Source organism: Crassostrea angulata, chromosome 1 (assembly GCF_025612915.1).
Source record: "Crassostrea angulata isolate pt1a10 chromosome 1, ASM2561291v2, whole genome shotgun sequence".
NCBI lineage: Eukaryota > Metazoa > Mollusca > Bivalvia > Ostreida > Ostreidae > Magallana > Magallana angulata.
Window position 1 is genome coordinate 31,062,865 of NC_069111.1, and position 22,822 is coordinate 31,085,686.

At 35.0% G+C, this 22,822-nt stretch overlaps 2 protein-coding genes across 4 annotated transcripts; one reads left to right on the plus strand and one right to left on the minus strand.

Moving 5' to 3' along the window:
- Positions 1 to 3,085: 3,085 nt before the first annotated feature.
- On the plus strand, positions 3,086 to 8,496 carry LOC128160408 (uncharacterized). Its single transcript, XM_052823728.1, has 8 exons — positions 3,086 to 3,130; positions 4,995 to 5,099; positions 5,313 to 5,411; positions 5,546 to 6,004; positions 6,352 to 7,029; positions 7,133 to 7,324; positions 7,410 to 7,526; positions 8,237 to 8,496. The coding sequence occupies exons 1-8, from the start codon at positions 3,086 to 3,088 to the stop codon at positions 8,339 to 8,341; spliced, it is 1,800 nt and encodes a 599-aa protein (XP_052679688.1). The 3' UTR covers positions 8,342 to 8,496.
- Positions 8,497 to 11,348: 2,852 nt separating this feature from the next.
- Positions 11,349 to 21,951, minus strand: LOC128183076 (uncharacterized). 3 transcript variants are annotated; one of them, XM_052851935.1, is made up of 12 exons: positions 21,816 to 21,951; positions 20,420 to 20,454; positions 19,854 to 20,080; positions 19,402 to 19,513; positions 19,145 to 19,264; positions 18,434 to 18,466; positions 17,189 to 17,212; positions 15,345 to 15,453; positions 14,682 to 14,803; positions 14,152 to 14,301; positions 12,501 to 12,626; positions 11,349 to 12,157 (listed from the first exon to the last, which is right to left on the minus strand). In XM_052851935.1, the coding sequence occupies exons 2-12, from the start codon at positions 20,433 to 20,435 to the stop codon at positions 11,415 to 11,417; spliced, it is 1,782 nt and encodes a 593-aa protein (XP_052707895.1). In that variant the 5' UTR covers positions 20,436 to 20,454; positions 21,816 to 21,951; the 3' UTR covers positions 11,349 to 11,414. The 3 variants fall into 3 exon arrangements, with proteins under 3 accessions (XP_052707895.1, XP_052707901.1, XP_052707909.1); XM_052851941.1 differs by lacking the exon at positions 18,434 to 18,466 and having other exon boundaries at positions 21,816 to 21,950; XM_052851949.1 differs by lacking the exons at positions 17,189 to 17,212; positions 18,434 to 18,466 and having other exon boundaries at positions 21,816 to 21,950.
- Between the last annotated feature and the right edge of the window lie 871 nt (positions 21,952 to 22,822).

Here is a 22,822-nt window from a genome sequence, read left to right on the forward strand (position 1 = left end):
TCGTCTTGTAGTCTTATAGTGTTCATATTCCACACAAATTTCAAAGAACTGGTTGGCTTAGTGGATTCATGGAGAATAACTACATAAAGAAAAATGGGTTCAAACCACCGATGCACCGGTACAACCGGGTTTTTTTCTTATTTGATCTCAATTTGTATATTCATTCCATTATATACATCGTGGCCAAATTTGCAATTACTTCGTAAAATGCATGAACATCATTAAAAAAACTTTTTAAAATTTTTATTCATTTATAGATTTTTGAAGGATAAATAACACTTTTATGATGAAAAAAATATTTTGAGTCTAAGGATCGGAGAACATTAATTAATCATGGTCTAACAATAAGTATGAAAAACGTCAGTCAGCATGCGACCCAGTGGAAGATTGTATTTGCTGACAAGGTTGTTGTATCGACCATTGAACTTACGAAATGATGACTTCAATCGAGACTGTTGGTATTCCTGTTTTATCAACTTGTTTGTCAGTAGCTTGCCTCGCCTTAGAAACTTTTCAAGTTGAGCATGCCCTTGCGTGTCGAATTAACTGAGAGACAAATGCTCCATATATGTAGGTGATGAAGGTGTTATGCTAAATAAGTAAAGAAAATTGACTATAACAAAATTTGAAGTCATCACGTTTACCTTGAATTTTTTTTTTTAGTTTACCATCAATGTTTTTCCAGTGAAATATCCAAATATGAAACAGATGACGCAGACTTTGTGGCATATTCTATTTCAAGTTCACTGGAATATATCAAGTCGACGTAAGTAAGGAAGTAACTATTGTTAATTGAAAATTGTCCATATACCGGAATGTTGAGTTGAAAGCCACAGCCAGTGTTTAATTTTGTTTCACGCACGAGTTTTTGAGAAAATTCTGCTTCATATGAATACAAAAATAGGTCTGCTAACAATGGGACGCAATTGGTATCCATGGGAATTCCAACAGATTTTTGGAAGACCTGATTTCCAAAAACTACATAGATGTTGCCTATCAGAAACTCAAGCATCTATTTAATATCCACTTCAGAGTATTTGTGTGCGCAATCTGAATGGTTTTTAACAAAATAGTTTTGTGAATGACCAATGACAAGGTAGGCAAATTAACGTGATCCATTTTTATTGAAAAAGCAGCTATCAGTGATGCCAAAAAGCATGGACTTTAATTTATCGTGGGGTGGTTGTATAAAAAGTGTAAAAAAAAAAAGTCGCCAGTGTTGATGCTATTGATTTTGGTAAAATTTTGGGATTTCAAATTTTCTTAAAGTTCCTTGGAATTCTTAATTATCCACATCTGATTTACAAGGCTTCTAGAATATACTGTTGCACGGTACTCTTTTCACCTTTACTGTTGTTAATATTTTAGTAAGAAGTAAAGAAAGAGGCTTTGTAGAACATTTACTGGAACCTGTTATATATCCTTGTATTAAAAGATTTTAATCTTATAAAGTTTAGGAAGCCAATATAGTGAAGGTAATTCAAATTGATTTTGGTTGTTGGAAACATTGAAAATATTCAAAACTGACCTATGATTTTGAAGAATTTCCTATTTGAAAAGAGAGCTATGAGTATAAGTTGGACTGCCACTTGTGGAATGAAATCCAAGTTCTTCTAATATACAATTTATATAATGACCCTTATAAACAAAGACAACGATATTTCCTGTTTTGTCAGCAGGGACCAGTACAAACTTACCGTGTTCAATCTATCCATATTGCATGCAGCAGAACATTTGACATGCGTGTTGAGGACAGAAAGCAGGATTGGATACATTTATCGAATCATTTGTACACGTAAGAGGGGTGCAATATGAATTTTCAGATACATATAAGATACAATTTCAATATACATTTTTACTTCCATTTCTTATTTAGACAATAAGGAACTTCCAAAGACCTATATTTGATAAAAAGAAACGTGCCCATATATGAGAGAGAGAGAAAGAGAGAGAGAGAGAGACACACACACACACACACACACACACACACACACACACAGATGTGTGGACTCTGGGATAAATGTATAACATTTTATAAGAAAAACATGAAAAAGTTAATGTGTTGGCATTTAAACAAATATTTCTTACAATAGTGTGCAGTATTTTTTTTCCATGTATGTGATTAGTGCTGTTTTTACTTTGGAACAAAACCATGATTCAAATATGAAATGGAAGATGTTTATTTTGGTATATTTCATTTCTTGTCAGGAGATCACTGTTAACGGCAATACTTTAAAAATAAATTTTGCAAACAACTAGCATGTTATATTTTTTATACTTGATTCCTATCATATCGCGGGTTCTATGGTATCGCGGTATTTCTGTTTACTTATAGTAGCACGCGCTGATATTGACATCTGACGTCAGGATATTTTTAGACATAAGTAAACAGAGGCACGCTGAACATCACTGTGGTATATAATATAGGAAACTTACAATAACATTGGTTTCTGGAAATAGTTTCCGTATTGATAGATTTTTGACAAAATGATTTAACTACCGCCATATCATAGGACGGGCTCATATGTCACATCTTTAAAACATTTTCGAACTCGAAAAGTTAAAATATCTGACGAGTTAAAGCAAAATTTACTTCTTCTCACTTTTTCAGAATTAGTTTTCAAAATACCTACCCCTTTCCCTTAAGCACGTTAATAAAAGAAAGATAACTCTGTAGCTTTTTATATCTTATAGAACAGAGTAACCTCCCTTGTAATGGCAGACGATAGGAGGAATGGAATACCGCAGGATTTGAACTTTTCTATATTATCATCACTAATCTTGTCTTTTTTACACTAACTTTAGGTAAGAATACGTTAAGCATAACTGTCAAACTAACTATCAACTTCTTGATTATAATTTTTTTAAGTAGGCTTAGCCTAATAGATAAATAATGTGTCCACTAAGTCTGCGTTCGGTGGGGAAGAAGGGGGATAGAGACTGTTGCTGACGTTGCTATTGCCAACGCAATTACATATATAGGTACGTTTTGTTTGTGGTTACGGCTCATTCTTTACGAATTAGTCGAAGCGAACAGACGTGTCTGAACGCCGAGAGATAAAAATTGCGAATTTGATAGAAAGAAATGATCGGAGCAAAAGAGAAAATGATTCCAAGCATGAATAAGAGGGTAAAGATTGTTTTTGTGATCTTTTCTCTCGTGGGTTGCGTAGAGATCACGTGCAATTTAGATAATTTCAAGGAACGGCCGCCATCGCTCCAATCTTTGGTAGCCATGACTCTCGGAGGTTTCAGATTTATCACTTAAATTTCCACAATTCAAGGAAATTTCGAATCGAGGATCCTCTTTGGTTGCTTTGTTTGGGTTTTGGTAGGTTTTTTTGTGTTTAAAAAGTTAATTTTATGGTTTTTCCGATTCTGGCCGAATTAAGAGACGGGATTGTATTCCATAGCAACGGAGATATAATGATGAATTTATGATTTTATCATTTATTTTATTTAGTCTCTATTTTAAAATCGATAAAAAAAAAACAACAACAATTTATTGGTACCCTATCTATATTGTTGTTATTGAGTTTCTATGCAAGTAACGTCGACCAAAAGAGAAAATTCAATACTAAACAACAACATCCAAAACCCACCTCCCCCTTGTCTTCTATTGTTTTTACCATAATTTTTTATTCTAGCCCAAACATGAAATTTTTGAGACAAAAACACTGATGAAATAAATGCGAGAGTGAATCTTTGATACCAAAAAGTGCTCTATCCTATAGTATAAATGTTTAACCTATGCAATCCTACCCCCCCCCCCTTCCAAACACACACACACAAACACCTGCACTTACCAAATCCTCTCTGCACATGAACTTGTGTTTCTGTACCGGAAGTTTTACTTCGGTATATCTGTAGCACATGTTTTAAATAAACTTATGTCACATGAATACAAATGACTATGTACTGTGTCTCAGAATTTAGTATTGCCGAATTGCATATGTTTATAGCGAGCGCAGCTCGCCGGCGCGCAGCGCCGGCGAGCGAAGCGAGCTCTAAGAACCAGTGTGCGCGGGAAAAAGAACGAGCTAAACCTACAGTTCATCAAACAAAATTTTTTGTCTACGTCCCATAATGCTCTCTAATGTTTTCACCCGTGGTGCTATGCCAAAAATGGCCGACTTTTAACTCGTAATTTACGGTGACTTAAAGTTTGAAGACACGTTTTGAGTACCACATATGCTTTGGCGAGACTCAAAAGATTTGTTGCATGCTTCCATACCTCCGTATTCAGTCGAGAAACGTAAACAAAGACGAACAAAGTCATGGATGACGTCACAGTGCACTCGCGCTATATTTCCCGCGATAAATTTAGAGGTGGATCAAACATCTGTAATGAGTGTACTGGCTATTTTAGTATAGACTGCGATACCTGCCTCACTGACATATGATTTGTTTTAATTTTTTTTAATCTAGAGATTTTATGTATATATACTAGCAAGAGCCATACTTTACTGTCATATCGATCCATTTTTAAGCTAATTGTGCATGCATGTACAGTAGGCAGGTAAGTATATGAGTAGGGAGGAAATAAACAATAGGATATTTTGAACTAAATAAAAAGGAATAAAATGAGAAAATAAACATTTAGAAAAAATATGTAGATATGGCATATAGTCAGACCATCAAATTTAAAAGTGGGAAATTACACACCTACAAACAGGAACCGCTCTCTCTCTCTCTCTCTCTCTCTCTCTCTCTCTCTCTCTCTCTCTCTCTCTGGCGGGGTAGGGGGTTGCGCTGTATGTATCATAACCATTAAAATTAGTACCTTTGGCATATTTATTGTAGAGCAATACTCTCTCAAAAATTCTTTGACATTCGTTGATACCTAAATAAAACTATAAGTTGACAATGATGCAAGGTATGTGTAATTCTTGCTGCGCTCGCCAGAACGGTAGCACCGTAAAACATATTAATTATGTTCACTATTGAATAGTGAACAGTAACATTACATATCATGGATCTCCTCTCTGTTTCAGAGGAGAGTCGAGTCCGCCTCTGTGGCGGAGGACACCTCCAGTTTCTACAAGAGGCTGGGACTTTACATACTGACCCCGTCCTCCACTTCCGGCCTGTCTCAGCAGGTCTCAGATTTTGTTATATCTAGCACCGTGTAATTCACTGTGTTCTAGTATATCCAATGTGTAAGTGTCTGGAATTAATATTCTATTTCTATTTTGCAACATTTGCAGCAAGCCATATCTGAGTTATGAAATTATTTGAATTTCCTTTATAAACATGAAATCGCCAGTTATCATATTTTACAAAATTCATTAAACTAAACTGATTTTCTACAGATTGGACTAAACACTAAGAACCATGTGCATCAAACTTGCCATACAGGCTCTAAAACATCAAACACCGCCCAAAGATCTGACAATGGCGCGCTGCAGTGGGTAAGTTAGGAAAATGGTACCGGTAAAAAACTAATACCGTATCCTTGTTTGTATAAGTCGGGTAAATTTAAGAAAATTAATGTAAATTTGCCTGCTCTTTAGATTAAACCGCCTTATTTAATCTTTTTTCTTAGGTTCAATCTCAACAGAGAGACAATCAAACTAACACTGCCAGGACTTCCTACACAGGTCAGCATGTAGGGTCTGAGTCAGTAGTGACCAGTCTGTCCCAGAATGTACCCACTGGTCGTCCTGTTGGTGGCTATCAACCTACCCACCGTCATGGACATGACTCAAACCATGCTCAACACTCAAATTACGGACATTGGTATCAGTCAAACCATGCTAATGGGCACCAATCAAATCATGCTCACGGAAATCCATCAAATCATGGGCACCAATCAAGCCAGTCTTATGGACATCAGTCCCACATTCATGGGCCCCAGTCTACTCATTCCAGCGAGAAACAAGCACATCGTGCACAAACCAAGACTGACTTTGTCAATGACGGCGTTTTTTGTTGGTCACGACGTGATACACTTCAAATTCATGATCAGTCACAACCAAGATTTGACAGACCAGTCAGGAAACAGGTAACACAACTGACCATCTAGTCATTATATATCCGTATATCCGGTAATTTTCGCGATCTCTTTTAAATCGCAAATAATTGAATACGCAGAAATTATATCCTGTATCATTTTCTATTTATAAGAAACTGTATAAATCGCAAAAAATAGCTGACGCAAATTAAAAATGTATAAGATTTTCTTCCTTTTCGCAAATTTTGTGACACGTGAAAAAACCCTGGATATACGGTAAATTCAGTGAAAAAACAATTTGAAGATGATTTTGTCCGTTACAAATCTATATCTTTGCATGTATTTGAACTTCATTTAGTATTATTCAGTCGTTTCATACATTTGACTTTATTTTGCAGCCTCAGGTCAAGCCAATCGACAAGTATGCCCCTCCTGACTACCTTACCATCATGTATCACCCGACACCGACTCTAGAGGACCTGGGACTGACCAGCTATTTGGACAGTCCTCCCTCGTCACCGAGAGCTATGTCACCCGTCAGATATTCTGAGCAGAGTGTGACAGCGGCAGCTAGCAAACATGAACAAACTTACAAAACAACGGCCACAAGCTGTAAGCAGACTGATGCCATAGCGACAACTAGCTATAAGCAAACTGATACAAAAGCTGCAGGCTCTAAGATAACTGATACATTACTTCCTTGGAAGCTGATAAGGATCACCATCCCAGATGAGGACGCCAAGCCGGCTGTACAACTAAAGGGAAGTCATGTTGGTGATCCACGTCTTATGTTTGGGAGACGATCAAGAGGACAACTCCCCAAAAGGGAAGACAGTGTTCGTGTGGGACAATCACAACTACCCAAGAGGGAAGGCAGTGCTTGTGTGGGACTAGCACAGTTCGCTAACAGGGAAGGCAGTGTTTGTGACCCACGCCGTGGTTCGGCTGCCCCGCAACCTTCGGTTCACCAATCCCTGGAGTCTCAGTCGTCTGCTCTGACTGGACCAAACGATGCAAAGAGAAAGGGGCCATGGTTTAATACACCTGAGAGACCCGAGAAAAAATTGTGTGTCTGGGTAAGAGAGAAATTCTTAATATACATGTATATAATGGGATGACTTTTGCCCCACTGAATATCTGTAATGGAGTGCTATATTTTTTATTTATTTATTGTTACAGTCAACGGTCGCTGAGCAATACGTGACAGAGAGTCGTCAGTCTGATAACCAAGAGGCAAGACGTGACGCAGCGTACAGACGATATGGCAGTGACGGGCGTCCATGCATGCGTCAACAGTCATATGACGCAGAGCGTCACCAGGCTAACATCAAGTATCAAACACAACCTGCAAGGGAAGAGTCGTACGATGAGGTACGTAATATTAACCAGGCTTTGAATGTAGTTCTTTTAATTTGAAGATAAGATAACAATTTACCACTCTGTTATTAATTTGCAGATGCTTGCTCGCGAGAGGGCTACACATAACGAGCGTCAACATCTAAAACCTGGTGTCCAGTCTCTAGAACACACCAACAGTGTCAGCTCCACTTTGTTCACTGATTCAGACAACAAGGTAAAAACCCTTATTATACCACATGCATCTTGTAGCGTGAGATATCATGTTTTTGTCTGTTTGTCCGTAAGTCAGTTAGTCAGTCCGTTAGTCTTGTTAATTTTGGTAAGCTCAGCTCCTTTTAAACCAATGCGCAGAATTTCCAAAACTTTGCAGGGATTTAAGACATAATGTGTACATATGTGTATTTTACCAGAAAATTCCAATTCCATTATTTTTCTGAGAATTTCGGTCCTTCTAAACATGGAATTTTAACTAAATAGCAATGTAAATTTGGTCAGCACCAATCCTCTTATACTGTTGCACAGAATTTGGGATAAATTTCTTTTTAAGAGATCGTTATATTTTTTATTAAATGACTTATTGAAGTTATGCATTCTAAGATTACCGAATTCATTATTTTTTCTGCGAATATCGGTCCTTTCGAATTCAGCATTTTGTTGTTGTTAAAATCGAAAGTATAGATGTGCTGGATGTGATGATTTTTCGGAAGTAATGTCCCTATTTTAAATTAGTTTGTGTACTTAGTGCGTACCTTGCCATTTACACGTATATCTTAATGTTAATTTTATTTGGACTATTTACTAGAATTCATAATTAAATAGGGAGCGCTACCACCAGAATTATTTTAAATAAAAATTGTGTTTATATTATCATTGAAAACTAGTTTTACTAGCAGTAAAAATTAAATCACCGCTTTTACTCCATAGGTCCCGCAGACGTCCGGACCCGCTGTCTCTATGGACCTGTTTGGTAGAATGTCTCCGTTTAGTTGTTGGAATCGGACAGCCCCGGAGGATCCGAGGTTCTCCTAACTTGATACCTGATACCCTCCTGTTAAGCAGTTTCTTGGACCATAAACGGTCAAAGAACTGAATCACTGCGTCTTTCAGGGCTTTCTTTTTTGTTGCCCGTGGCAACCATTGCCAACTAATCTGTAATATCGACTTTGACTGATAAACTTTTCATGTTGTCTGTGAAAACGTTTTTATCAAGAAACGGTCATCTTGATTCAGATGGAATTTCAATCTGCTTAATTCAACCAATCTGTGATATCGTCTGTGACGGTGATTTACTTTTTATGTTGTCTGTGACAACGTTTTTCATGATAATATTGGACACTGTGTGTCCGGGTACAGTTAATTAAAATAAAAATTCATAAACACATAACGGCTTTATATCCTACAATGTTATAGCGATTTGTTTTATACGGGGCATTAGACCAAAAAAATAAAGAAATGTTATGGGTAGGGGACCTCATATACCGGTATAGCTTTTTGCGGATGGGTGGAGGATTAAAGGGTTTACTTATGAGACCGATTAGCTGACCCATATTACTGTATTAAAGGGTTGAAGGAAGTGACGCAGTTTAAAATCCATCTAACAGTCCAATTTTTTAATCTATCAAATCAACACTATTACATAGTAAAGGGTCTGTAGAACTGTCTGTTTCCATCAGTCACCCAAGGCTCAAGAAATTCTTTTCCCATAAACTTTTGCCTCAAGACCTGTTCAACCCTCAGGAGGGTAGATCTTGGGCAGTAACTCTCTTAACTTTAGCTATAGGAGCCAAGTTATTGATGAATTACAGTATGATTTTAAATATGAACATTTTCTACATTACATTGCAACAACACATTGAATACAAGGCAACAACAATGAAGTAAATATGTATAAGCAATTTATTGCAAAATTAAGCATTAACAAAGTATACAGATTTAAAAATTGATCAAAGCATAAATAAAGATGTTTCATTCCTACAACCTCGGGATTCCTCCAACAACCTAAATGACACACTGCAAGGATAAATCAACACTTGTTTCCCCTGATCAATATAACAACCATAGTTCCACAAAATCAGATAAATCTTTTTTCCTTTTGATAAAAAAGACAACATTTCATACAAATCCTTCTATAAATAGTTTTTTCGTATACATAGAGGAACAAACAATAATGAAAATGTATTTTCTTGAGCTGAATTTTAACAAACAAGAAAAAAAAGAAGATATAACAAAATGATCACAAGAAATGGAATGGTGAAGAAGAGAAGGAACTTTAAACAAACAATAGAACATGTGAGAAATGTAGTCATTTGCTGCTAGACTTTAAAATGGTCAAACTGTCAATAAATCCGTCCTCCAATCCCTTTTCTACAAGTACTTACAGAACACATGCTGTTAGAGATGAACTAACTCTTGTAAGTAATTCAGTAATTGCACTTGTTTTAATTTTGTTAGAGTAATTTTAATTAAATTAGGAGAGTAAATATTATCTCAACATGCCACTAAAGTATAAAATTGATATGGTACATGGAAATGTAATGTAAATCATATATATTAAGGAAATTAGAAAAATGTACACCCTTTTAAATAAGAATCTATGTTCATATATATATAATAACAAGATAGATTTCACTAACAGAGCAACAAATTTTTTTCCTGGAAATTCAAATATAAATGAAGTTCTTAAATTCACAACCAAAATCATCACATTTAACTATCATCTTCAAATAAAATATAAGAAAATAAAACTTTCTAAAAATAAATATCAAAATGAAGCAAAGTATGCATTGCACTACAGGTGGTGCAGAATGGATTCAAAATTCTGTAAAGAAAGCATTTTTCTACAAAGGCAGTGATTCCCCCAATGCTTAATAAGCATCTTAAGCCAAATAATTACACACTGTCTTTTTCTAGCAACTAAATATCAATAGTTTTACATATTACACATCAACAAAACGAAAAATTTATATCATCAAATAATATGTTCATACCATAATTAAAATGTTTATTAGAATGCTACTTGAAAAAAAAACCCTAATATGTATCTACCAGTAATAATAGTGTGCAAATAATACAAGAAAACCTACACTACCTTCTTATGAGATTTTGACCCCGTTTCCCAGTACACAGGTACCAGGTATCAATTTCATACTCAGTATACCAGTACAACTTGCATATGATGGTGATTATGTAATAAACATCATATGAACACCAAAACACCTGCTCAAAGTAAACCTACACCATACTGCCACAAAACAACTTGAAAGAGATCTATAGCAATGAAAGGAAACTATATCAATTTTTGGCCCATAAAATCATCAATTTCCTGAAGTTTATTTTTCCCAATGTTTATAAACATTTCTTTTTGGGTGTGATATTTATTTCAGTTTAGTCAAGTGCTGCATTTGTATATCAAAAACAATTTTAATACACAACCTTCTTATATATAGTTTGTCATAATCTTTAAAACACATACTGATAGGAAAGTTTACTTGAAACTTGTATTTTCTTATCATTGCATAAATGTCAAATTCTAAGGATCATATCAGCACTTTAAATATCTGGGACAACAATACAGTGAGAAAAACTCACATTCTTAAACATATACATTCATCTTTTAAAAATTGCACAATGTACATGTATGGGTTTCAAAAAAGACACTTTTGAAGGAAAAAATCAAAGTGGCACCAATCTAAACTAGTTCATTTCCCACAAATGGTTAGTAATCGTTATGACACTACTCATCTTAATATAAAAGCACTAATGATGTTGAAATGGCACCCAACTACTGCTTTACAACTTGATCTTCTGTGGATTGTTCTATGTCATGAAAACTAAAAGATGGACATTACACTAAACAGAAAACACAGGGTTCTTTTCTTCCAACAGTCATACATAAGCTGCCTCCTTAACAATCTTAACATCTAGATACTGATCCTCATCATCTAAAATACTTGCAGACATTTGTACATTTAATGGCAAATAACAGACTTGATACTACTTCAGGTCAATATACTTTATATTGATATAATAATATTAATTTTCTTCAATTCATTTGCTCACAGTGCCTTTGCAAAGTTCAACTTTCATTTAAAGAACAACATCTCTAGTCATCATCTTCACTGAGGTATGGGTTGGAGATCATCTTCACAATGGTTTTCATCATAGCGGCAGCAGCTAGTGAGGCATATGGCTGCCACTCCTTATTTTTAGATCCATCATTATAATCTGCTATTCCCCTAATGAACATAAAACTGTCTTTCCTATTGCCGACAATGGATTCTATTACCTGATCATACTCGGAATCAAAACATGTGATGCCATAATTGTGCGCGAACTCTAGCCTCGTGTTGTCGTACTTTGTGATTGGTCGCCCAGACCCCACCACCCCACACCTGACGGTGGGTACATTCTCTCTGACCTCCGCCTCCTCTGGCCGATCAGGGTGCTGGACCTCGATGACATTTTCCTCTCCAATGGACATGTACAGTCTATCAGATTCTTTTGGCGGACGGTTAAAATCTGCTTCTTGTTTTTCTAACAATGTCTGCCCTTCATGGATGTAGCGTTCCCATGGTGCTTTTTCTGGTTTCCTTGTGCAGTTCTCCTCGATTTTCTCTGCGACACGCTGTAGGGACAGGTCTCTGGGTGACCAAGTCCTCATCTTGTACTGGATGTTGCCTTCTTTGTCCTGTAGAATCTTGTCCACATGATAGTAGAAGTAGCCCTTGTCATTGCAGCGGGATATCACTATGTCCCCAAGCCTCACATGTTTGTAGAAGTTGGTGTAATGGGGAACTCCTCCTGCTACCCCCACCACAAACACATGCTCAATATTCTGGAATGTTCCTGTTAAAAAAAGTTATTCAGCACAAATTAAATTTGCACAATTTAGAGGCTTACTTAGTCTAGCAGGCGCTTGTACGAAATTGTGTTAAAAGGATATGGAAGTCAGAAGTGCATTCGAAATCTTGTTGAACAGGCCTCACTTATTTTGCCTCTTTCAATATAAATTGAATCCAATTAAAATTCAAATCATAAGAAACCTGCAGATAGGCCTAACCATTACTGTAAACATTTTATCCTGTACTTTTTACCAAGTTTAACTCAAATTTGCCAAAGAAGAACTTAAAACTACAGAATATAAAAATGGATAAATATTTGGCTTGAACCCTGTGATAAAGCTACTCACCCAGTAGTCGGGTGGTGGTGTTGCCTGATGAGATTTGAGCTGCCCGGGATTGCCCGATCTGTGGGAGCTTGGTGGACACACATTTATGTTCTCCAATAAAGCCCACTGTGTACACATTAGATTCTCCTTAAAAAAAGAAAATACATTTATGCTAGATGGTTCTAAAAAAACAACTCTGATATAATTAACCTAAAAGAAAGGATTTAAACATTGGTATAACCTTTTTACTGGGTACTTTTCCTACTTAACAGTTGATAATAACATGAATAATTATCTATCAAACTTACTGTAATAAAGCATTTTTTAATAGCGAGCGCAGCTCACCAGCGCGCAGTGAGCTCCACCGGCAAGGCGTGTGTGAATAGAAAATTTGCACTAGTTGCACATTCATTCAACAGACTTTTTTGGCATCAGCAAATCGGACCAGTAATGCATTGTTTTAATTGTCCCAGTAGTTCCCTGTTATCATGGTAATTTTCATAACTTCACACTCTCACGAGAATCAGCAAGACAATAAAAACAATAACGATGTATTCGACATACAGTCAATGTTACCTCTAAAGTTCACCTCAGTACACTCTCAATCAAAAATAATCGAGTGTCGTCACAAAGGTTTACACATTGATCCAATAGATTTTTTCAGCGTCAGTAAATTTTGACCCACAATTCAAATCACCAATGGTTTCCAACCTCACATTCTCGCGAGAACCAAAGAAAAACTTTTGAGAAGCATATAAGATGTGTAATTTTTAGATCATCATGCTTTTTAAGTAAATAAAACAGTATACTTCGAGTACTTTTATTTCTCAGGGGAGATTTAGAGAGTAAGTCGACACTTAACCAATGTGAACTTTGATGGCACAATAAGGGGAAATTACTCCAACTGAAGTTATTGTAAATCTGCTGAAATTACCAAAATCCTCTCAAAATCTTGCAAAGCTAAAGAATGAGGACATTTCTTCAGATATAGGAAACAGTTGAAACTTGCACTCATTTGGATGAATGCTCACATTTATTTTATTCGCTATAATTACGGTAATTTCAAGGAACTCCATGTTCCTTTAATATGATAATCAAATATTTTTAAGCGTAAATTAAAAAAAAAAATTAACAAGAAAAAATGTCAACTGCAAAAAAAGGGGATGAACTGGCGTTACAAGCACTTTAAAAGAGGTGATACAGTGCAATGAACATTTATATTAAAATTTTTATTATTCAACAACATTGTATCTGAGATTAAACTATTGTTTACTTATAAATAAATAATTAATAACAAACCTTATAAACTATGAATACTGAAAAATTACTGAAAAAATAGGTACGTTTTATTTTATTTTGCAATCAAATTCATTTATGTTGTTAATTTTATTTTTATTGATATATCATAATTTATTTTTTGAGCACATGCTGCGCTCGCCCCAACAGTCGCACCGTAAAACATATTAGTTTAATAAGATATCCTGCCTCATTTGAATATATTTTTACAAAGTATCAAATGAACACATATAACACACTGTGCTTTTCAGTAAGGTAAGAAATAAATCCAAAATGATACCCCATTAAAACACTAGCAAATCAATAAAAGTTAAAATTTCAGTACATAAGCAATTATCACTAGATTTGGTCACTTTAATAGCCATAATAGTCCTACCCTCTGTCTTGTATTTGACAAATGTGGTTTTGTTGTCCATCATGGCGTCCACAGCAAGCTTCTCGCAGTAGTTAGCTGTAATGATTGCGATGGTGGGTTGTTGGTTGGCAGCAATCCTTGGCATGTGTTGCACCATCTGTACTTCAGTTTCTACAATTTTTAGTAGTATCACATTTTATACAAATCTCCATGATGTTCATACAGTAAATGTACAATGAGCTTCAAAGTTTTATGATGATCTAAATTTTTGGAAAGGATGTGTAATCTCTATATTTCAAAAGTTGTTAAAGTCTTAATTAAAACAAATTTTAGATATACCATGCTGCCCAGTTACTTTTTTCAGTTTGTTATTTTAGAAACGATCATTGTTATAAATCTACAATCATTGTTATAAATCTACAAACAACCTATGCATAGTCAAGTGGGACCTTTGAACAAAACTTTCAACTTAAACTTTAAGATCTTGGTCAACAGTTTATCATATCTAACAAAACATGACACCAATCAGTAATGTGGCACTGTTAACACACCTGTTTTATCATCCTCCAATACATGTCTGACCACTTTCCCGTTCTCCATCTCTCTCACCAGATTCTTGGCCTTCAGCTCCTCCAGTTGCTGGTTTATAATCGCCTCATCTGCTGCTGTTATCCTAGAATCATCAACACGTTTAGATATAGTTTTAATCTACGTTTTCTTGAATATGGCTTGTCAATGACTCATATCAAGGTTTTCCTAAAATCATGCTTAGCATATCATTATCTCATACTCTAAATTATCTGGAATACATGACTATATTTGTCACACTTGTCTAAATCATCTGGAATACATGTCTAAATTATCTGGTATACACGACAATATTTTCCTCACTTGTCTATATTATCTGGAATCCTTGACTAAATCTTCCACACTTACTTAACTAAATCTGTCTAAACTATCTGAAATATTTGACTAAACATGCTAAATTTGTTCAAATCATGTGGAGTACCTGACTAAATCTTCCACAGTTAAGGTACTTGGACTAAACACATACTTGACTAAATCTGTCTAAACTATCTGGAATACTTGACTAAATTCGTTCAAATCATGTGGTGTACCTGACTAAATCTTCAACACTTACATGACTAAATCTGACTAAACTATCTGAAATATTTGACTAAACATGCTAAATTTGTTCAAATCATCTGCAGTACCTGACTAAATCTTCCACCTCCAGAACGTTAGGATAGGCGGACTCCAACACCTGTAGGATCTTCTCACGCACAATCTCCTCTATAGGCCGCTTATCTTCTTTTGCAATTCCTGTCAAATAAAATTTAAAACTTTTAATACCATAAATGAACAATATGCCTGGAACTCTAACTCACTTTTCTAAAATGAACAAAAATGTTTGGAACTTCAGTTTATCTTATATTTCATAACAATGTACACGGTAACACCTGGATGTTGTCTTAAATCTCTTACAAAAAATTTTAAGTAAAGAAACTTTACTCTTTCTCTGTTCTTATAATCTGCATGCCAGAGTCAATTTCCACAACATGAACACTAGCTCTCTTTCCCCACACCTTGTTTACTCTAGACCAAGGCAGTGATGTTCATAATGATTACCTTTTCACACAATGAATACAATCATGCACTCAAACTGACAATCTCAAACACCCCATATCTTTCAAATTCCTTCATCTGTTTTTCTAGCAACATATATAGCATTAAATTTTCATATACAGGTAACTCTCGATGGCTCGAACTTCGATCCCTCGAAGTTCTTGATCGCTCGAAGTGAGTCTAGGGTCCCGATTTTTTTCTCTATATAACTAAGCAAATTTACTCTTGATTTCTCGAACTCTTGATCTCTCGAAACCCTTGATCCCTCGAAGTCAAACTGAAGTCCCGTTATTCATAATCTATAGTTTTTTACTCTCGATACCTCGAAGTCGCCCTGTATCTCCAAGCGCTATACCTAATTAACACCTACTTGGTCATTTAAATTGCTCCAGGCGTTAGACGCGGGACCAGTGTCACGGGTTGTTTATTTAGGCGACACTTGTCCTGCAAGGTGAGAATTGTTTGATGATTGCCCATACCGATACCTAATATATAATCAACACCAACCGTTTTACGATAATTTGGAGACGCAATGAAAATGAGAAATTAATTGAGACGAAACGATGATATTGAGCCATGGTCAAATATTAAAATTATAAAACTGTAAAAATTATGTTTAGCAGCATCATTGTCATTATAATGATTAATGCTGAACAAGTTCTTACAGCTGGTGAAGGACCCGTACAGTGGGAACAATGGGTGGTACTCAGTTATCACATTTATGACATGTTGATCGTCTCGCAGTACAGTAGTACTGAGCAATCTGGTCTTAAAATGATGCATAAAATAAATAATTATTATGAATTTATTTAATAGTTGTTTTATTCAGTTTTAAAGAAAAACATCTATTTCTGTATATTTTACTGAAAAGAAAACGTTGTTTAAGCACGTGCGTAAGGTTAGCAATAAATAAATGGCTGAATCATAGCATCCGGTAAGACTAATTTTAAAACCCGTCGGTCAACCTGGAAAATTCCGAACTCTTGAAAACTCGAACTCTTGAAACCTCGAAGTTTTTCCTCGGTCCCATGGACTTCGAGCTATCGAGAGTTACCTGTAAATACTGAATCTGAACAAGCATAAATAATGATGTGTAGTTTTCAACTAAAATTCATTAGCAAGCATGTGTACAAACTTAAAACAACTGAAAAAGACTAAAACTAAAAAAACTATTCTTAAGTGTAATCAATCAAATCATATTTAATTCACAAAACTTCAACAAAGACTTTAAACCAAAAGCAGATGTTCATCAAAAGATGTTCATTAACAGATTTTTCTAAGAAACACCTAGACTGGTGAATTTAAATATTATCATTATAAACTGCTTGTGGTTTAAGTTGTCTTTTCTTGTTGTCAAACTGAATTAGGAACAACCAAATCTGTTACACGGTTAAGGGGGATGGTACAACACAGTCACCACAGAGTCACTTACCAAAGAAATCGTCCACATTGGAGCCTGGCATAGAGGGCAAATAAAGAGAGGATCAATTAACAAAGTAATTAACAAGGTCACACAATCATATACATGGAACTAATGCTGCATTATATTAAAGGCAGCCTTCTAATATTATTTATTAAGAGAACTCTGAAACTTTCCCCAAAGGAAAAGGTTAACTGTAAATTTGCTTCCTGAATCCTATGTTCACACAAAGTTTTAGATGAAATAACTCATTTACAAGGAAGTATTATATAATACTGCAACTGCTTTAAGATGTTACTGTATAATTTACTGTATAATTTACAACTACCAAGACAATAATGAAAGCTAAAAGGAAGAATTAAAAATAAATTCATCATGTTTCAACTTGGATATATTATAAACTGTTGGTTTTATAGTTTTTGTTTCAAAGTGTTGCATTCAAATTATTCAAAATGCATGCCATTAAATGATAAGGCAGATTTCATCGCATAATATTCATTTTGTGAATGGAAATGCAGTGAAAATATTGCATCTCCCCAGTGTGTGACAAACAAATTCAATTTCAGAGCACAACAGAGAGAAGAAAGTCAAAAAACAACTGTCTTAATCAAATAATACACACAAAGGAACTAAAACTTAAAAACTGAGTTGTCAAATAAAACGCAGGCACTAATCATGAAATTAATCATCAAACTCTCCATTACTATCTGAGTATATATCTGTGTCATTGTTCTGCAACTGTATTGTTTCTCCCAGCATAAAAGAAATCAATATTCCGATGGTTCGTGTTTGGTTTTTACGTCACATCTTAATCAAATACTATGATTCAATGCCATGCAGAACTGTTGCGTATGACAACCAAACAATGGCAAATCATATAAAAATAATCATTCAGTTATTAAATGACTGCATAAACCCAGGGGCTCTGATCAAGAGTCTCTACAGAAAGTTTGGCTACTGATAGCAAAACTAGCCCCTGTGTTTACGGTCTAACAAATCAATGTCATGTCCTGCTCGTTATGACATTAACATGCAGTTAACCACAGTGAAATCAGCCAATCAATAAGAGAGAGTTTCTGTTGAACTTGCAATAAATTTCAGTCAGATTTTCCCAATGGTAAATCCTTCAGAGAATTTAATCTTGTAATTATCCTTATGCCGAATGATTGATGTTTTGGGTTGTTGTTTTTTTTATTCTTCCCCCAAGATTGAGCTTTTATACAGTCAGTGTGGTTGCTGGATTCTGTTCTTACCTACCCAACAATAGCATTTCTGGGGAAATGCCTGAGCCTTAAAAGAGTGACAGTGAGCATTATAAGACAACAAAATTTGTGTTGTGAAGTAAGAGTACACTTCAAAGAAATAGTTGTCATATAGATAACAAAAATGTGTACTGCATTTAGAGAGAAAAAGGGTGGATCAATAGACGGCATTTTGTGTACTTGGACCCAACATAAAATACATGCTTAATTAACAGACTAAAGCTTAAAATTTACTTGCAAACCTTTTGTATTTACCTTCTGAAAACAAGTTTTACAGATAAAATTATCATATTACCATAACATCTGATGGTCAGACAGTCAGACAATTCTGTATAATTTAAAAATGCCTATTGGGTACTTGCAACGAAGCCATGATTTCATCATAATATACATGTTACATGTGAATTAAATGCAGTTTTATCTAAATATTTCCTTAACAGACAATATTCAAATTCTTATTTTTATTGTTATATTTTACCTACTTAAAAGTACCAGTACAGTTTATAGCTATTGAATTCTTTGCTGTAATCAGAATACAGCAAAGTTTATGTTGACTTTCACGTTGTTACTGACTTGTCATCACAGCATGTTTGACGACAACCGTCAAAAACATGCACTTCAATTCCTAGTCTCATACATGCATCATTTACAATATAATCAATAGGGATATGTAGAGTGATATTGAGACAGTGTCTCTTTTGATTACCTGGTGTTAAGGGGGCCTCCTGATCACTCAGCTGACGGATTTCAAGGTCAATTTTCTTGGCTAATTTGTACTCATTTTTCTGCATTTGCTTCATGCACTTCTTGATAAATCCAACATAATCTGCAACGTTTTTTTAAAAAGCTCCATGAAGCATTTTTTTGTGGTAAAATTCTCAGTGATACACAATTATATCATTATTATTTTTTGCCAATTAGAGTTGCATTATCCAATATTCAAATTAATTTCACTTTCCTTACCTCTTGGAAAGTTGGCAGGTTGAACAAGTTCCTTAAAGAACTCATATGCTGTGGTCACTTGATCCAGATAACCAGTGTCATCAACATACCAAAACTTCAGTCTACGACTCTCCTAAAATCACATGATCAAAATTTGACAATACCTGAAATTTCCAACCTCACAGGCAAACTTGAAATGCAGCTATATCAATAATCATTCAATATAGTATATATACTATAATAGTAATGAACTTGAGAAGTTAAAGCAAACTAATAAAGAAGCAAAATTAGGTATTAATGTTAACAGGGCTAAGAAACTAAGATATGGCAAATTTTACACAGTAATCAGACATGTACGGTAACAGATAAAATAATGAACAGTTTTCATATTGCATCAAGATTTTTAGGGACTCAATAGAACCTTAGTATTGAAAAAAAAAACTCCCAGGTTAATATGTCCAAAAATGACATACCACAACACGTTTCTCTGTCTTTTGATCAACAAGGAAGCAGTTAAATCCAATCTGCAGTTGTGGCCGACCTAGATCTGCGTCATCTGAGATCTGCTTATTGACCACCAGTCCTTTATGCTGCCCTCCTGCTACATGAACTGTCTGATCATCTCCATCGAAGTCCAGCTTCTTGCGCTTCTCTATTCTAATGTGTGTTGTGTTCCCCTTCTTGGTGGGGGTCATTACAACTGTTGATTTTTAAAGGGAAATTTAATTAATTTTTTTTTTTTTTTTTTTTTTGGGGGGGGGGGGGGGTGTATGTAATATTTTCATGGGGGGGGGGGGAATTCATAGGAAAAATCTTCCCATCATCACACCTATTTTTTTTTTAATTCTGGGATGTAAATTTAAAAATACCACCTGTCCCCTCTTTCAAAAGTAAAGGAAGAAAGAAATTGTTTATTAATCTTATTCATGGCATTTTTGAAATTTAATTCGATAAACTAAAAAAAAAATACCAATTTAGTTTAAATAAAATAGGAATCCTACACAGAGTTCTAATGATATGATTGATGGCCATTAATTACCTTCTTCATCAGACATGATCACTGTGGTATGGGACCTACAAATACAAAATAATAAAACTGATTTTATTTGACCATAGACATTGACAAATTACTGGCTCTACAACATCTACCGAACAAATATACACATATTATCAATAAAAATTAATAATTAAAAGAATTCAAATAAACAAGATGTTTGTTGGTTGTTGATCTTAGACAGACACCTTTAGACCTAACTTGCACAAAACCTGTCAGAATTTAAGTCTGCTTCAAAAGAAAACTATACTCTGTCTCAAGATATTCTGGATTCACATTTGGCTTAATTGCTTGATATATATAAATACCTCAGGGTTCAAACGATGTTCATTCAAAAGTATGAAAAATTTCCAAGATTTCTCAGTCGAAACGCCCCTGTTAGCTTATCAGGTTTCAATACAATGCTAAAAAATGTGATGTCAACGGAGATTTTGTATTGCAGCAAGCCCGGATGATAACGTTGAAAAATTGCGCGATGTATTCCGAGTGTATTCCGAATGGAGAAAAGATGTAAACATTCCCCATTATAAATCTCCGTAAGGAATCTGTTTTCGTTCCTGTGAATTTTTCCAAGTGAAAGATGATAATGTGTCAATGAAATTATCTTGGAAAATATCCCTTTCAACTATTTCAATTGCACTTCTTTCACAGGTAAGTGTATTTTTATTAAAAATCGTCCAAATGTGCTGCATAAATGTCTTGGGACAGACTATAGTGAATTTTGTTAGTCCTTTGAGTAATTTAAATTTCTGCAGTCAGACCACTGATCAACATGTGTTATCTAAATTGAACTAATTCACATGCATTTTATATCTACTTTTCACTCGATCGCTTTACTACATTGTAGTCAACTCAGTGTCTAAGTATGATCCTGAATATAAAGTTTCCTTATCTTATCATTTTATAGATTATGGAAGCATATTTTTTGTCATTTTTGGGGGGTAATGAATATTAACGATTTTACGTACATAGAATAGCCTTTTTTTTATTTTATTAAATATATCACACATTCGCTTTAGTTCATTAAGTGAAGTCACCCAAAAACATGTGGGTAGTGTCAGGAAGTGACTCACGCCGGTACCAAGGTCTTGGACCACAAATTCCACACCCCAATTCTTTTATTATCTGATTATATCATCACAATCGTACTCCATGAATTTTGGTACCCAATAAATACATAAAGTATCAAAATTGGGACCACACTTTTAAGATCAACACCGTGTATAAATTTAGGGGCAATCAACACCGCACTGTAAATAAACATGCCAAGGTATTTTATTTGGCATGTACTGTGCCGTGGTATGCATTCACCTTCAGATATTTTCGTTATTATCATCACAGCTATTTCTAGAAACAAACAATGTTCTTTAACAGATCCTACCTTCCTCACTTATCGATAAGCCTGTTTCTGTGTATCTCCTTCTCAGAATGCACCTTCTTCGCTGAAATGTCCCGTAGGCAACTCGTTCTAATCAGCCATATTTGATCTTCATTGCACTTGCGCAGTAAATTCTTTACATGGCGGGAAAATCAAATCTCAACGCAGCAGTTTTCATGTATTAATCTTATTTAAAATTAATAATGTATCAGACCGTTTAAAATTACAATCTTAATGAGTGTTTCAAAGTTTGAAGGTAGTATTGCCTATTGGTTACCTGTCGTTATTAAATACTTTAGTTTTTTTGTTTTAATTTTTTTTTTCAATATTGACAATAATATGTTTTTAAAAATTTGGAAAGATTAAAACCATAAAAGCTCTAGCGGGATTTGAACAGTCACGGCCAACAGATTCGCGCTCATGATTAGATAAACCCTTTGCGCTACGCTGTTTGGTAACGATATTGTAACTAATATCATGGCTCCTGGGGGGTGTGTGTGTGTGTGTGTGGAGGGGGGGGGGGTCATTCATTTCACAATATCTGTTCCCCTCCACTGCCTACAATATGGAAGTTTGCTTGTCGCGGCGTGCTTAAAATTTCAGTGTATGCTGAGTATCATTTTGCACACCGATTGGCTGTTCGATTTCATTGATGGATGCTAATTGGCACATCAAACACAGAACCCAGGAACGCACTGATGTAGGATGTCTAAGGACGGGGATTAATTTAAGGTATTTCATAATTATTAAATTAATAGACTGATACGGAATGAACTTTTGGTATAATGTAAAACAACAACTTTCAAAATTAATAATTAACAATTTTCCTCTCATGTGAATGTGAAATATAATTAAACATATATATCTTTCATACTGATAAGTAATAAAACCAATACTTCTGTTTATGCATATATTGGGCCTTTGCAAATTATTGTAATTGTGTTTGTGCCAATAAAATATTTGTATTAATCAGGTCAAGCGCAAGGAAAAACTGTGAGATGCGGAGAGGG

Bases quoted from the DNA above. Each gene is read 5' to 3' on its own strand.
- LOC128160408 (XM_052823728.1), top strand. From the start codon at position 3,086: ATGATCGGAGCAAAAGAGAAAATGATTCCAAGCATGAATAAGAGG. The intron at 3,131-4,994 runs GTAAAGATTGTT...TCTCTGTTTCAG, and splicing joins TTCCAAGCATGAATAAGAGG to AGGAGAGTCGAGTCCGCCTC. The intron at 7,030-7,132 runs GTAAGAGAGAAA...TTATTGTTACAG, and splicing joins AGAAAAAATTGTGTGTCTGG to TCAACGGTCGCTGAGCAATA.
- LOC128183076 (XM_052851935.1), bottom strand. The intron at 14,302-14,681 runs GTGTGTTAACAG...TAAAAATTGTAG, and splicing joins ATTGGAGGATGATAAAACAG to AAACTGAAGTACAGATGGTG. The intron at 12,627-14,151 runs GTAGGACTATTA...TCTTTTTTTAAG, and splicing joins TGTCAAATACAAGACAGAGG to GAGAATCTAATGTGTACACA.